The sequence below is a fragment of the Mesoplodon mirus genome (genome assembly GCF_964341445.2).
Source record: "Mesoplodon mirus genome assembly, chromosome: 18".
NCBI classification, from domain to species: domain Eukaryota; kingdom Metazoa; phylum Chordata; class Mammalia; order Artiodactyla; family Ziphiidae; genus Mesoplodon; species Mesoplodon mirus.
Window position 1 is genome coordinate 54,949,665 of NC_138994.1, and position 17,117 is coordinate 54,966,781.

Consider the following 17,117-nt stretch of genomic DNA (forward strand, 5'->3'; position numbering starts at 1 on the left):
TTTCATTGCCTCAGATAATCTGTGGCTCTGATAAACCTTAGCTTTCCGTTTGCTGCAGAAGTAATCAAGGATTTCATTGTGTCAAGTTAAAATAATGTGTTTCTAGGCTTTACAACTACTCTGTATTTTGGATATGGATAAATTTCTTTCTGTAAAGAGCCAAGTATTTAAAAATTTTTCTCCAACCAAGATCAACTCATGTCCCTATCACTCCCAGCTCTCATGATCCTCTCTCTTTTTTTGGAGCTCTATAGAACCCTTCTGATTCTTCCATAAGACAGCACTGCAGGGAGGGTGGGATTAATTGGGAGGTTGGGATTGACAGATGTACACTATCGATACTATGTATAAAATAGATAACTAATGAGAACCTACTGTATAGCACAGGGAACTCTACTCAGTGCTCTGTGGTGACCTAAATGAGAAGGAACTCCAGAAAAGAGGGGATATATGTATATGTATAGCTGATTCACTTTGCTGTACAGTATAAACTAACACAGTATTGTAAAGCAACTATACTCCAATTTAAAAAAAAAAGAAGTGGCACAGGAGATCAAATAAAAAAAAACAAGATCCACACACACACACACACATGCACACAAAGACAGCACTGCAGATATTTGAATAAAGTTATACTGTACTGCTAAGGGTTCGTCAAAAGTGTGTGTAGGTATGTGCTTTGTTTCCTCTGTTTTTACAGCTAAGGAAACTGAGGCACAAGTACTGTTAAATGAATGACATATCATCACATGGTTAGTAAATAGTCAACATTCAGTCCAGTGTCTTTCCAGTTCTTCAGCTGTCTTCCCCTACCCTTGTTTTAGCTTGATGAAAGCAGGAGCCTTGTCTGGCTTGTCCAGCACCCAGTTCCTGGTCCCTAGAACAGTATCTGGCATGTCGTAGGCATCTAGTACATATTTGTTGAATTTCTTACTTGATCTGCTTTCAAAACCCTCCATATGGTTCTCTTCTGGAAAGAATCTTCATTGCTTTTTTTCAATGAAAATGACATATTAAGGTCTGAGTTTAGTGTTCTAGATGCGGTATAATAATTGATGAAAACTGTTAACCTGCTGTGTCTGCATATGATGTTTCTACTAAAACAGTCAAAGATTGCATTATTTTAGATTAAGCTTTTAATCATTTAAACTCTTTAGCCTTTTTCATATGAACATTGATCCGTAGCTTCTCCATTTTGTACTTTTGTAGTATTTTTAAAAATTTGAGATATTTATCTCAGCACTAATCATTTATGTTTTAAAAATAAGATACCCTGTTAATAATATGTGTAAATTCTGCATGAAAATTTTCCTTCTTAAAGGGGATCCTGGCTCAGCACATATAATTATATTCAGTATAATATAATATAATTCAGTAATGGCCTTAATTAACTTAACAGATGGTTTCGGCCCTTCATAAACACCTGAGTACTCTAATTCATGAACTTTTTCCTGGGCATGACTGCCTTTCCTCTTTGGCCAATGTGCGTATACCAGGTTGGATTCCTGCTATTATTTGCAATGTGGAAGATTAATTAATAAACTAATGGATGGTTTATTTTTCTTACATTTCTAGCCAAGAAATATCTTTCTTCTTTAGCATGTTATTTTTGACTTTAGGTAACCCACTAATGGTTACTAATTAAAAGGTATTTGAATTGAAAAATTTATTTAAATTTTTCAAGTCTTTTTCCCCTGGTTTTATTGAGATATAATTGACCCACAGCACTATATGAGTTTTCCCCCGGTTTTATTGAGATATAATTGACCCACAGCACTATATGAGCTTAAGATATACTGCATAATAACTTAAGTTTCATATACTGTGAAATGATTACCAAAATATGTTAGGTTAACATCCATCATTTCATATACATAAGAAAAAAAAGAAAAAAAGTTTTTTTCCTTGTGATGGGAACTCAGGATCTGCTTTCTTAACAACTTTCCATACAGCAGTGTTAACTATAGTCATCATGTTGTACATCCCCAGTACTTATTTACCTTATAACTGAAAGTTTGTATCTTTTGACCATTTTCATCCAGTTCTCCCAACCTCTACTCCCTGTGTCTGGTAACCAGAAATCTGAGCTCTTTTTCTATGAGTTTGTTTTTTGTTTTGTTTTGTTTTTAAGATACCACATATAAGTGAGATCATACAGTATTTGTCTTTCTCTGTCTGACTCATTTCACTTAGCATAATGCCCTACAGGTCCACTCATGTTGTCCAAATGGCAGGATTTCCTTCTTTTTTATGGTTGAATAATCATCCATTATGTGTGTGTGTGTGTGTGTGTGTGTGTACCACAGTTTCATGGCACTTGTTTCCATGTCTTGGCTATTGTAAGTAATGCTGCAGTGAACATAGGCATGCAGATATATCTTTGACATAGTGTTTTCATTTTCTTTGGACAAATACCCAAAAGTAGAATTGCTGGATCTTATGGTAATTCTATTGTTAATTTTTTGAGGAACCACCATACTGTTTTCCCTAGTGGCTGTACCAGTTAAATCCCACCAGTAGTGCACAAGGGTTCCCTTTTCTCCACATCTTCACCAGCATTTGTTATCTTTTGTCTTTTTGATGATAGTCATTGTCACAGGTGTGAGGTGATAGCTCATTGTGACTTTATTTTCATTTCCCTGATGGTTAGTGATTTTTTTTTTTTTTATGGTTAGTGATTTGAGTACCTTTTCATGTGTCTGTTTGTATGTCTTCTTTGGAAAAATGTTTATTCGTGTCCTTTGCCCCTTTTAAAATTGGATTATTTGGTTTTTGCTTGCTGTTGAGATACGTGAATTCTTTACATATCTTGGATATTAACCACTTACCAATTTATGACTTGCAAATTTTTTTCCATTCCCTAGGTTGTCTTTTCATTTTGTTAATCATTTCTTTTCCTGTGCAGAAGCTTTTTAGTTTGAAAAACAACACCCCACTTGGTATTTTGTTGTTTGTGCTTTAGGTGTCATATACAAAAAAAATCATTGCCAAGACTCATGTCAAGGAGTTTTTTTTTTCTGTTTTCTTCTGGAAGTTTTATGTCTTTAGTTTAAGTCTTACATTTAAGTCTTTAGTCTATTTCAAGTTAATAATTGTGAGTGGTGTAGAATTTTTCAAGTTTTACATTTTGTATTAGGCAGCCATGCTGGAACAAAATTTGTATGCTGCTGAGATTGATATGATATAATCAAACTATTATTTACTTTTTGGAAATAGTTAAATAAATAGATAATTTTTATATCTGCTAATTGTTCTCTGCTCCGTTTTCCTGCGCAATGGCTGCATCATGGAAGAACAGTTACACTTAGTGACATTTTAATAAATAAATTTGTTTAATGAAAGTTTTACCTTGATCTACGGTGTTACTTCGACTTAGAATGAAAAGAAGTTTAATGGGAGCAAACAGTAAAAACAGCATTTATTAAATATATTTGGTAAGACGTTTGTTGTGGGATTATAAATATAAAAGCAACTTGTATTTGTAAGTTTTGCTATTTATTTTCTGTAGTGACATTCCTGTAGTACATTAGATAGTTTTTCTTCTACACTGAGGACAAAAACCTTCAGTGTTCTTGGGCATAATAACAAATGCATTTCTCACACGTAAACATTGACAATAATTGCTGTATGTTATAGATATGCATCTCTACTTTTTACCTTTGAAGTTCAGCCTTTTACAAGGACATTTTTATTATGAGTCCATAGATGCTGGATATTCTCCTGTCTTTGTATTTGCATATAAAAACATACATGTCAAAAGCATACATTTTTATTTCCTTTTAAAGGAAAAGGGGGGGGCTTCCCTGGTGGCGCAGTGGTTGAGAATCTGCCTGCTAATGCAGGGGACACGGGTTCGAGCCCTGGGCTGGGAGGATCCCACATGCCGCGGAGCAACTAGGCCCGTGAGCCACAACTACTGAGCCTGCGCGTCTGGAGCCTGTGCTCCGCAACGAGAGGCCGCGATAATGAGAGGCCCGCGCACCGCGATGCAGAGTGGCCCCTGCTTGCCACAGCTAGAGAAAGCCCTCGCACAGAAACGAAGACCCAACACAGCAAAAATAAATAAATAAATAAAGGAAAAGGGGAAATGTTTTGTAAGAATAGATAGAAAGGTGGTATTGGATCCAGAATATAATTGTTGGATTTCCGGTTGAATAACATCCATAATTATAGTATTAACACAGCATCTGCCATAGTATCTCTGTAAGTGAGACACATTTTCCCTGATTTAATTTTTCTCAAAGAATTCTTTCTCTGTTTTATCAATGTTCTTCAGGCAAAATACATGCATTCTGTAACTTGAGAGAGATGGAATACCATTAAAGGAAAAAGAAAATCTTACAGTTAAACTGTTAAATACAGAGCTTGCCTGTATAGAATATTTCATCAATTCTAAGAAGTACCTATTTAACATTTCTGAAATTGGGGTTCATCTTATTTGTATGATGTCTTACAGTTGACAGTGAGTTTTCATTCCTTGTGGTACATAAAATGATGATGCATCTTACAGTTGATAACATCATTGATTCTATGAAATATTTGTGTATACCTGTGTGAGATGTTTTGTTAAATGAGTCGCTCACTGTATGTGTCTGTGAGAGCTATAGAATAAATATTTTATCTCTAATATTTTCACATTTGGAAAATTGTTTTTAACATAGGAGTCAACCTTATATTAAAGCTTTTAGGGCTTCCCTGGTGGCGCAGTGGTTGAGAGTCCGCCTGCCAATGCAGGGGACACGGGTTCGTGCCCCGGTCCGGGAAGATCCCACATGCCGCGGAGCATCTGGGCCTGTGAGCCATGGCTGCTGAGCCTGCGCGTCTGGAGCCTGTGCTCCACAACGGGAGAGGCCACGACAGTGAGAGGCCCGTGTACTGCAAAAAAAAAAAAAAAAGCTTTTAGTATTTTAGCAGATTTTCACTTAAACTTTATTAGATTATATAAGAATAATGTTGCAAAAATAATTTTTATTTGCTTTTCAAGCTTAATTATATTAATCTTATACTTTCTATTGAACGTTTCTACTAATACTACACATTTGGTGGTGTAAAATATGTCCCTTTATTTTTCAAAGCTGTTTAAAGATAGATTTACTTGAAAAAGTTGAATAGCTGTTATCCTGATTCTGATGTCTGATTCTTACAAGGTGAATGTCATGTTTTTGTTTTTAGAGTCTTACATTTAAAGAAAAAGTAACAAGCCTTAAATTTAAAGAAAAACCTACAGACATGGAGACAAGAAGCTATAAGTATCTTCTCTTGTCCATGGTGAAACTAATTCATGCAGATCCAAAGCTCTTGCTTTGTGTAAGTATTTTTTATAAAATGCCTTGAAATTATTATACTAACTTAGTTTGGTTTAGCTAAAAAGCCAAAACCTTGAAGGTGATTGTTAGCTCGAGATCACTTACTGACCTTCCTGATCATACATGAAACCTAAGAGATCCCTAAGAAAATGAACTTACAGAGAATACTAATATAATTAGACCAGATTTCTTAACCTTTTGTCTTAATTTTTCGTATCATTAAACTAACATACTTTGGTAAGATCTTCTGTGCATACCCGGCTACCAGATTATATATTATTCAGGCATAATCCTGGGATGGGGTTTAGATGTAATGAAGCAACCATAAATTGAGTGCTTCCTATATATACACAGTTGGTTTTTTAAGTCTCCAATTGCTATTGCCAAAAAATTGAGTTTTTCCATCCCCCTTTCTTCCTGTCATCAGCCTTTTAATATCACTGGCTTTGCCTATGTATACTGTATTGGGAGGAAAAGGAGTTAAAAATGGGTATGGTTAGCGCTCAATTATTGTGGTAACTCTGCTCTTAGCAGCCTCAGATGGTATTAGATTCCTGAAAGCATCACTGTAGTACACAAGATAATTAGGAACTAACAAGTGAAAATGAGTGACAGTTATATGAAAGGATGAAAAACATGGGTTCTGGAGACATATTAGCTATGTGATTTGGGTGACTTAACCTCTCTGTGTTTAGTTTTCTTATCTGAAATATTGTGATGATAATAATAGTTCCTACCTTAGCTTGTTAAGCAGACTGAGATAATACGTGTCATGCTTTTAGGAACAATGCAAAATAAATGCATAATGAGCACTAAATAAATGTTACGTATTATTACTATTAATAAAATACAGTTAACATTAACACTAATATCATTAATGCCCCAAACATAACAGAAATATATTGTGACGCTCATAGGATAACATATTTAACCCCTGTGGAATTTCTTAAGTCCTTGGAGAGCAACATACAGAACGATTTCCTATTGCTTTGTTCAGCAACAGGGTTTTTAAGTAGTAAGGGTACTTTTAATTTTGATGGTATATTTTTCAAATTACTGTACTTTAGGAGTTCATAACTTGATGTCCATAGTTGCAAGAGTTCTTTGAGTCCTCTGAATTAAAAAAAAATATTTATGTAAATATTTTTTCTGGAGAGAAAAGAGATGAGAGAGAGAATTCCCAAAAAGATTAGTGATCCCCCAAAAAAGGCCTATATTGTTTTGAACTCTTTGAAAAGCCCGTCCAAACTTGGGAGTCTAATAGAAAAAATTGTTAGAACTTTGGTGTGGAAAAAGTCCTAAAATCTATCATTAAGACTTTATAAAAGGAATGAAATAACTTTTTCCCCTCATTTCTTTGTTATGTAGCCCAGGTTACTTGTGGTGTTGTTTCATCATGCATGTCATATATTAGCGCCACTCTGTTTGCATAGCTATAATTCAGAATCAGAGAATACCAGTGCCTTCTGTGTTAAATATTTTATTGTCAAGAAACAAGAATTTAAGCAAAAAGTGCTGTTTTCCACGTTTAAAATTTAGCAAGCAGAAAAGGATCATTTAAAATAGAAGTTATTTTCTTTGCTGCCATCTAGTGGTTAAATAACTTTTCTCAGAGTAATCAAAGGTAAGTTAAAGTAGTGAAAGATTCATTGTAAATATTTGATTCTTTTATATTGTACCTATAAAAATCTAAATCTTAGTAAATAGGATAAATATAGGAATAACCATTAAGTGATTTCAGTCATGGTTTTTTAAAGTAATGTGATTTTATTGTCTTCTATCTCTACCTCTCTATCCTAATTCATACTACTCTCAATTTTTCAAGCCTCCTAATTGCTCAGCTGGCATCATCTCTTGCTTCCTTTTCATCACTTCTCTGCACTAAAGTTACAGTGATATCTTCAAAAAGCAAATCTTACGCTTCCTGCCCAGCTTAAAACCTTTTAGTTGAGGTTGCTTTGGGAATAAAGCAAACTCCAAATAGACCTACATGGTTTTGCAGCGTTTGACTCCCACCTACCACCTCTGCAACATCTATAGCATTATATTTGTCGTCTTTACTCTAGTTATGATGGCCTTTCACTCCCTCTTACTACATTCCTTCATGCCTACCCATGCATTTGCAGTTCCTCTGCCTACAGTATCCTTCCCTATCCTCTTCACATAGTAATTCCTAATTCTGAGCTGTTATCACTGCCCTAAGGAAGCATCCCTGCCTATACCACATTTCCCTGTTACAAATGCTCGTAGCAGCATGTGACTTCATAGTTCTTTCTCATGTGCAGTTTAAACTTGTTGATCTAATTATTTTATTGATGTTTGTCTTTCCCACCAGACTACATGCTCCAAGAGGGTAGGAAACATGTCTTTTTTATTTGTTGTGTCTTTGGTGTTCAGTAAATGTTATTGGGCTATTAATGAATGAATACAAATGTCAGAAAAATAGGCAAACAGTTTTTGAATTATAGAAACACTGGGGTGAGGGCTTACCTTAATTGTTGTCATGGGAAAGAGTGTGTAGTTAACAAAATAAAATATGGGCACTAATTGAATTGGCCTCACTTAAATGAACCATATATGCTTGAAGTGTAAATAGATTCTTCCAAGTTATAGGAAGCATTTTAGTCTCTTTAAGTAGGTAGACATTCACATTTATCTGCTGCTTTGTTTTGTATACAATGTCTTTCCACAATGAAAAATCCTGAAGTATGGGTATCTGGAGGTGTGGATTCTAGCCCTGTGTGGATTTGGGTAGGTCCTTACACTGGAAAAGAGGGCTACACAGGATAATCATGTAGTCCTCATCAAGCATGCACATTCTTTGCCTTTCATCACAACAATTTTAAGATCCCAACCCAGAAGTTCCAAATCAGAGGTATATTATTTAGCCAATGTAATGTTGCTGAAAAAAAATTACTTACTTCTATTATTGATGTAATTTCATAACTGAAAAACTAATACCTAGTTTTTGTTTTCTTTTAATTAGGATTTTCTCTGGATATTATTCACGTTAATGAACAAGTATAGATGTAGATTAAGAGAATCCTTAACAAAAGCAGTTTTGATTTTTTTTTAAAATCCCACAATTATTATTATTTTTGAGGTAAAATTCACATACCATGAAGTTTTTACCTGTTTAAAGTGTACAATTCACTGGTTTTGATATATTTACAAGGTTGTGTAGCCATCACCACCATCTAGGTCTAGAACATCTAGAACATTTTCATCACCTCAAAAATAAACCTAGAACCCATTAGCAGTCAGTCTCCATTCCCTCCACCCTTCAGCCTCTGTCCCTTGATTTTTTTTTTTAATTGAAATTTGCTTTTTCTTTGCAGAATCCAAGAAAACAGGGGCCTGAAACTCAAGGCAGTACCGCAGAATTAATTACAGGGCTCGTCCAACTGGTTCCTCAGTCACACATGCCAGAGATTGCCCAGGAAGCAATGGAGGTAAGGGGAAAATGAATTCTAGGCTCTTGAAGGTAAAGTTGTAACTATGTACATTCCTTTTTTAAATCTATTCCTTTAAAATTTTTTCTTTAATTTTTATTTTATTTAAAAAAATTTTAATCCAATTTTTAAAGGTTATTTTCCATTTACAGTTACTACAAAATATTACCTATATTCCCCATGTTATGCAATATATTCTTGAGTCCATCTTACACCCAATAGTTTGTACCTTCCACTCCCCAGCCCCCCAAACTCCTGCCTGCCCCCCAAACTCCCTCCCACTGGGAACCACTAGTTTGGGCTCTGTATCTGTGAGTCTGCTTCTTTTTTGTTATATTGACTAGTTTGTTGGATTTTTTAGATTCCACATATAAGTGATATCATATAGTATTTGTCTTTCTCTGTCTGACTTATTTCACTTAGCATAATGCCTGCCAAGTCCATCCATGTTGCTGCAAATGGCAAAATTTCTTTCTTTTTTATGGCTGAGTAGTATTCTGTTGTATATATATGTATTCATTACCACATCTTCTTTATCCATTCACCTGTTGGATGAATGGACACTTAGGTTGTTTCCATATCTTGGCAGTTGTAAATAATGCTACTATAAACATTGGGGTGTATGTTTCTTTTCTAATTAATATTTTTGTTTTTTCTGATATGTACCCAGGAGTGGAATTGCTGGTCGTATTGTAGTTCTATTTTTAGTTTTTTGAGAAAAAAACTGTTTTCCACAGTGGCTGCACCAGTTTACATCCCCACCAACAATGTACAAGGGATCCCTTTTCTCCATATCCTCATCAACATTTGTTATTTGTGTTCTTTTGGTTCATTCTGACAGATGTGAGGTGATATCTCATTGTGGTTTTGATTTGCATTTCCCTGATGATTACTGATATTGAGTATCTTTTCATATGCCTGTTGGCCATCTGTATGTTTCTTTGGAAAAATGTGTATTCAGTTCTTTTGCCCATTTTTAAAATCAGGTTGTTTGTTTTTTTGATGTTGAGTTGTATGAGCTGTTTATATATGTTGAATATTAATCTCTTATCAGTCATATAGTTTGCAAATATTTTCTCCCATTCAGTAGGCTGTTTTTGCATTTTGTCAGTGGTTTCCTTTGTTGTGCAAAAGCTTTTAAGTTTAATTAGGTCCCATTTGTTTATTTTTGCTTTTATTTCCTTTGCTTTAGGAGACAGATCTAAAAAAAATACTGCTACCATTTATATCAAAGAGTGTTCTGCTTATGTTTTCCTCTAGAAGATTTATGGTTTCTGGCCTTATATTTAGGTCTTTAATCCATTTTGAGTTTATTTTTGTATATGGTGTTAGAGAATGTTCTAATTTCATTCTTTGACATGTAGCTGTCCAGTTTTCCCAGCACCACTTATTTTCTTCCATTGTTTTTTTTTAAGTTAATTAATTAACTTATTTTTGGCTGCATTGGGTCTTCGTTGCTGCGCGGGAGCTTTTCTCTAGTTGCAGCGAGCCGGGGCTACTCTTCATTGCGGTGCGTGGGCTTCTCACTGTGGTGGCTTCTCTTGTTGCGGAGCACAGGCTCTAGGCACGTGGGCTTTGGTAGTTGTGGCACATGGGCTCAGTAGTTGTGGCTCACGGGCTCTAGAGTGCTGGCTCAGTAGTTGTGGCTCACAGGCTTAGTTGCTCCCTGGTATGTGGGGTCTTCCTGGACCAGGGCTCAAACCCATGTCCCCTGCATTGGCAGGCGGATTCTTAACCACTGCACCACCAGGGAAGGCCAGTATGGTCATTTTAACAGTATTGATTCTTCCAATCCAAGAACACGGTGTATCTTTCCATCTGTGTGTTGTCTTCAGTTTCTTTGATAAGTGTCTTATAGTTTTCGGAGTATAGGTCTTTTGCCTCCTTAAGTAGGTTTATTCCAGGGTATTCTATTTTATTTTATTTTTTTGTTGTGATGGTAAATGGGAATTGTTTCCTTAATTTCTCATTCTGATAGTTCGTAGTTAGTGTATAGACATGCAGCAGATTTCTGTGTATTAATTTTGCATCCTGCAACTTTACTGAATTCATTGATGAGCTCTAATAGTTTTTTGGTAGTGTCTTTAGGATTTTCTATGTATAGCGTCATGTCACCTGCAAACAGTGACAGTTTTACTTCTTCCTTTCCAATTTGGATTTCTTTTAGTTTTCCAATTTGTATTTCTTTTAGTTCTTTTTCTTCTCTGATTGCTGTGGCTAGGATTTCCAAAACTATGTCAAATAAAAGTGGCAAGAGTAGACATCCTTGTCTTGTTCCTGATCTTAGAAGGAAATGCTTTCAGCTTTTCACCATTGAGTATGATGTTAGCTGTGGGTTTGTCGCATATGACCTTTATTATGTCAAGGTATGTTCCTTCTGTGCCCACTTTCTGGAGAGTTATTATCATAAATGGATGTTGAATTTTATCAAAAGCCTTTTCTGCATCTATTGAGATGATCATATGATTTTTATTCTTCAGTTTGTTAATGTGGTGTATTACATTGATTGATTTGTGGATATAAAAAAAAATCCTTGCGTCCTTGGGATAAATCCCACTTGATCATGGTGTGTGATCTTTTAATGTATTGTTGAATTCATTTTGCTAATATTTGGTTGAGAATTTTTACATCTGTGTTCATCAATGATATTGGCCTGTAATTTTCTTTTTTGTCATAGCTTTGTCTCATTTTGGTATCAGGGTGATGGTGACCTCGTAGAATGAGTGAGGAAGCATTCCTTCCTGTGCAGTGTTTTGCAGTAGTTTGAGAAGGATAGGTGTTAACTCTTCACTAAATGGTAATATTCACCTGTGAAGCCATCTGGTCCTGAACTTTTGTTTGTTGAGAATTTTTTTTATTATTGATTCAGTTTCATTACTGGTAATTGGTCTGCTCATATTTTCTATATCTTCTTGATTTAGCCTTGGAGACTGTACATTTCTAGGAATTTGTTTTTTTCTCAGTTGTCCATTTTATTGGCATATAATTGTTCACAGTAATCTCTTATGATCATTTGTATTTCTGTGGTATCAGTTGTAATTTTTCCTTTTTCATTTCTGATTTTATTCTTTTAGGCCCTCTCCCTTCTTTTCTTGATGAGGCTGGCTAAAGGCTTATCAATTTTGTTTATCTTTTCAAAGAACTGCTCTTAGTTTCATTGGTCTTTTCTATTGCTTTTTTAGTCTCTGTTTTTCTTATTTCTGCTCTGATCTTTATGATTTTTCTTCTACTAACTTTGGGTTTTGTTTGTTCTTCTTTTTCTCGTCCCTTTAGGTGTAAATTTAACTTGTTTATTTCAGATTTTTCTTGTTTCCTGAGCTAGGCTTCCTCTTAGAACTGAGGTAATCTTCTCTCTTAGAACTGCTTTTGCTGCATTTCATAGATTTTCGTGGATCGTCGTGTTTTCATTTTCATTTGTCTGCAGGTATCTTTATTTCCTCTTTGATTTCTTCAGTAACCCATTGGTTGTTTAGTAGCATATTGTTTAGCCTCCATATGTTTGTGTTTTTTGTAGTTTGTTTCTTGTAGTTGGTGTCTAGTCTCATAGTGTTGTGGTTGGAAAAGATGCTTGATATGATTTCAGTTTTCTTAAATTTACTGAGACTTGTTTTGTGGCCTAACGTGTGATCTATCCTGGAGAATGTTCCATGTACACTTGGAAAAGAGTGTGTATTCTGCCGCTTTTGGATGGAATGTTTTCTACATATCTGTTAGTTGATATAGACTAATGTGTTGTTTAAGCACAGTGTTTCGTTATTGGTTTTCCGTCAGGATCTGTCCATTGATGTAAATGGTGTGTTAAAATCACCTACTATTATTATGTTACTGTCAGTTTCTCCCTTTATGTCTGTTAATATTTGCTTTATGTATTTAGGTGGTCCTATGTTGGATGATAAAAAGAGACATCTCATTATTATTTTTTTTATTAGTTTCTGCTTTATAACAAAGTGAATCAGTCACGAGACATCTCATTATTGCAAAGGGTTCTAATCCATCCAGAAAATAAAACTTTATATGAGTCTAATAACAAAGATTTAAAATATATAAAGCAAAAATATAAAATTTCTAAATATATAAAAACATGTAAAGTAAAAGGAGAGATAGACAAATACAGTTATAGTGGGATACTTGAGCATACCTTTCTCAGTGTCTGATAGAATAAGCGAGCAAACAAATAGTAAGGGTAGAAGATCTGAACAACATGGTTATCAGATTTGACCTATTTGAAACTTACAGAGCACTGCATTCAATAAATGCATTTTCTTTTCAAGTACATGTGGAACATTTAGTATATCTTGAGTATAATGCAAGTCTCAACAAATTCTGAAGGATTGAAATTATCCAAAAATTTTTTTAATGACTACATTGAAATTAAGCTAGATAGCAGATAACAAAAAGGTTTATGAAAGATCAAATGATTATACAGTTGACGCTTGAACAACATGGGTTTGAACTGTGCAGGTCCAGTTGTATGCAGATTTTTTCAAAAGATATGTTGGAAAACTTTTTGAAGATTTGCGACAATTTGAAAAAACTTGCCAATGAATTGCTAACCTAGAAATACCAAAAAAATTAAGAAAAAGGTATGTCATGACATAAAATATATATGGATACCAGTCTATATTATCATTTTTTGGGTCATTTATTTTATTACACTTTTTTACTTTTTTACTTTTTTAAATTGAAATATAGTTGATTTACAATGTTGTGTTAATTTCTACTGTACAGCAAGGTGATTCAGTTATACATACATTCTTTTTTTTAATATTCTTTTCCGTTATGTTTTAATCACAGAATATTGAATGTAGCTCCCTGTGCTATACAGTAAGACCTTGTTTATCCATATATTATCATTTATAAATCTATTACAAAAAGTTAAAATTTATCAAAACTTACACACACACTTACAGATTGTACAAGGCATCTTTCACAGTCAAAAGAAATATAAACAAATGTACAGATGCAGTATTAAATCATAACTGCATAAAATCAACTGTAGTACATACTGTACTACTGTAATAATTTCATAACTGCATTTTGTTACTATTTTGGTGAGCTCAAGTGTCATGAGTATCCACTTAAAATGCTATGTGAGGCTCATAGTCTCTGCATGAGCAGTTTATCTCACCAGTAAATTGTGTATCAGTAAAAAGTGATCTCTTGTGGTTCTCGTGTATTTTTCATCATTTTTAGTGCAGTAACATACCTTGAATAACACCATGTGACCCATATGAAGTGCCACTAGTGATGAACGCAGAAAGAAGTCATGACATTACAAGAAGTTGAATTGTTTGATGTGTGCTGTAGATTGTAGACAGCTGTGGTTGTCTGCCATTTCAAGATAAATGAATCCAACGTAAGGGCTATTGGTTGTGGCGGGGGGAATGGAAATTCATGAAGCTGTTGCTGCAGATACTCCAGGTGGCATGAAACCTTGCACTTTTTGTGAAATATCTTTTTATCTTGTACTGAAAAGGCAGCTTTTATGCGGGTGCAGGATTGCTATAAGAAAGGTATACCTATTGACTTCAGTATGATTCGAGAAAAAGTAAAGTCTTTATCTGACAATTTGAAGCAAAAGGAAAGTGAAGGATCTAAAAGCTGGAGAATTTAATGCCAGCAAAGGATCATTTGATAATTTTAGAAAGAGGTTTGGCTTTAAAAATGTCAAGGTAAAGGAGAAGCAGCTTCTGCTGACCAAGAGGCAGCAGATGAGTTCCCAGACGCCATTAAGAAAATCATTGAGGGGAAGGGATGTAAGCCTGAACACGTTTATAATGCAGATGAAAGTGCGCTACTCTAGAAAAGAATGCCACAAAGGACATTTATTAGTAAGGAAGAGAAGCAAGCACCAGGATTTGTGCAAATGCAGTTGGGTTTATGATCAGAACTGCCCTTATTTATAAAGCTTCTAACTTCCAAGCCTTGAAAGGAAAATATAGATACCAGTTGCTAGTCTTTTGGTTGTACATCTAGAAAGCCTGCACAGTGAGAACGCTTTTTCTGGATTAGTTCCATCAATGCTTTGTCACTGAAATGAGGAAGTACCTTGCCAGTAAGGGGCTACCTTTTAAAGTTCTTTTGATACTGGACTATGCCCCTGGCCACCCGGAACTCCATGAGTTTAACACTGAAGGTGTCAAAGTGGCCTGATTGCCCCAAACATGTCTCTTAATTCAGCCTCTAGATCAGGGGTTCATAAGGACCTTTAAGGCTCATTACACTCGGTACCCTGTGAAAAGGATTATCAACGCTATGGAAGAGAACCCAAATAGAGAGAACATCATGAAAGTCTGGAAGGATTACACTATCGAAGATGCCATCATTGTAATAGAAAAAGCTGATTCATCTTGTAAACATGACGTAAACTTACAGTATTGATAAATACAGTACAGTACTATAGATGTTTTTCTTGATGATTTTTCTTTTTTTTTCTTTTTGCGGTATGCGGGCCTCTCACTGCTGTGGCCTCCCCCGTTGCGGAGCACAGGCTCCGGACGCGCAGGCCCAGCGGCCATGGCCCACGGGCCCAGCCGCTCCGCGGCACATGGGATCCTCCCAGACCGGGGCACGAACCCGCATCCCCTGCATCGGCAGGCGGACTCTCAACCACTGCGCCACCAGGGAGGCCCTTGATGATTTTTTAACAACATTTTCTTTTTACTAGCTTTATTGTAAGAATATAGTATATAATATACATGACATCCAAAATTTGTATTAATCGACTATGGTATTGGTAAGGCTTCCAGTCAACAGTAGGCTATTAGTAGTTAAGTTTTTAGAGAGTCACAAGTTATATGTGCATTTTTTACTGCATGGAGGGTCAGCACCCCTAACCTCATTGTTCAAGGATCAAACTGTGCTTTGTTTTTACTCATATCCTGCTCGTAAGAAAGTAAATTAGTACAACCATCATTAAAAATTGTTTTGCAATATATCTACAAAAGCTAAACATATGACTTAGCAATTCTCCTCCTAGGTATGTATCCAACAGAAATGTATATGTATGTTTACCAGAAGACACATACAAAAATATTAATAGCAGCATAATTTGTAGTAGGCAAAAATGCTGGAAACAACTCAAGTGTATCAACATTATCATTCCACTTATTAAAGCAATGCAAAAAGAACAAGCTACCACTAAGTACAAAGCATGGTTGAATCTCACAGACATAATATTGAGTGAAAACAGCCAAACACAAAAGAGAACATGCTGTATGATTCCCTTTATTTACATAAAGTTCAGAAACAGGCAAAAATACCTATGGTGATAGAAGTCAGAACAGTGGCTACTCCAGTGTTATGTTTTCCATAACTCTTTTGAATAAGTCTTCTCTTTCTCTTTTTTAAAAATTCAGGCTCTGTTGGTTCTTCATCAGTTAGATAGCATTGATTTGTGGAATCCTGATGCTCCTGTAGAAACATTTTGGGAAATCAGGTATATGCACTGTTATTTTTTAATTCAATTTAACATTTTATTTTGTATTTTTTGTCTTTGAGTATTAACTCTGTAGTACTTAGTTTATTGTAAAACTTTATTCATTTATACCTCCAGAGGTTTTATGAGTTTGTATTTTATTTGACTTGAAATTATTAGATTATTTCTTGTTTTAACTGTAAGAACATTTTGTCACAGCAGTTTAGAAAATAAATTTTTAAAAATTGTGCTAAATTTCATTAGCCAAACATAAGTACTGTTATTTGGTATGTTCTCTTCTATTTCGGATTTTTATGTGGTTACAACTGTGTTTTAAATTGATTTTTACAGTTATAAGCTTAGAGTATTAAAATTTTGTAATGTTAATAGTTTATTTCAGTTTTCTAAACTATGATCTTTCATACATTTTCGATAATACCAGTGTTTTTGGTGGATGAATTAATACTGAATATCTGCTTAGAAGGCAAAATATATATAAATTTTATAATTTATTTCCTTGGTTATATAAATTATTACTTTTCACTGAGCACAGAGGTAACACACTGAGGAAAATGTAAGTGTGTAAGCCTCAGGTTTTGTCATTTTCTTATCATAGAAGTGGGTACACCAAGTCACTTGGCAGCTGAGTTAAATCCTAGACTCTGAAGCAATGCTTTTTGATAGTAATGTAATGTGAACCACATATGTAACTTAAAATTTTCTAGTTGCCACGTTCAAAAGTAAAAAGAAGCAGGTAAAATTAATTTTAATAGTGTGTTTTTTAACCCAGTATATATATAATATTTTTCAACATGTAATTAATATAAAAGTTATTAATAAGATATTTTACATTCTTTTTTTAATAAAGTCTTCAAAATTCTTTATGTTTCATACTTACAGGACATCTTAATTTAGACAAGGCATATTTCAAGTGCTCAGTAG

The 17,117-nt window shown here is 34.7% G+C and overlaps 1 protein-coding gene across 7 annotated transcripts in view; it reads left to right on the forward strand.

The window, feature by feature from the left end:
• NF1 (neurofibromin 1) overlaps positions 1–17,117 on the forward strand; it is a 259,294-nt gene that overhangs the window by 97,428 nt on the left and 144,749 nt on the right. For all 7 annotated transcript variants that reach the window (XR_014291882.1, XM_082603385.1, XM_082603382.1 and 4 more), the window contains 3 exons: positions 5,173–5,307; positions 8,645–8,758; positions 16,117–16,196. Coding sequence is in view for 6 of the 7 variants with exons in the window: in XM_082603385.1 (XP_082459511.1) it covers positions 5,173–5,307; positions 8,645–8,758; positions 16,117–16,196 (329 nt within the window). In the remaining variant the exon portion in view is untranslated. The remainder of the gene's footprint in view (positions 1–5,172; positions 5,308–8,644; positions 8,759–16,116; positions 16,197–17,117) is intronic.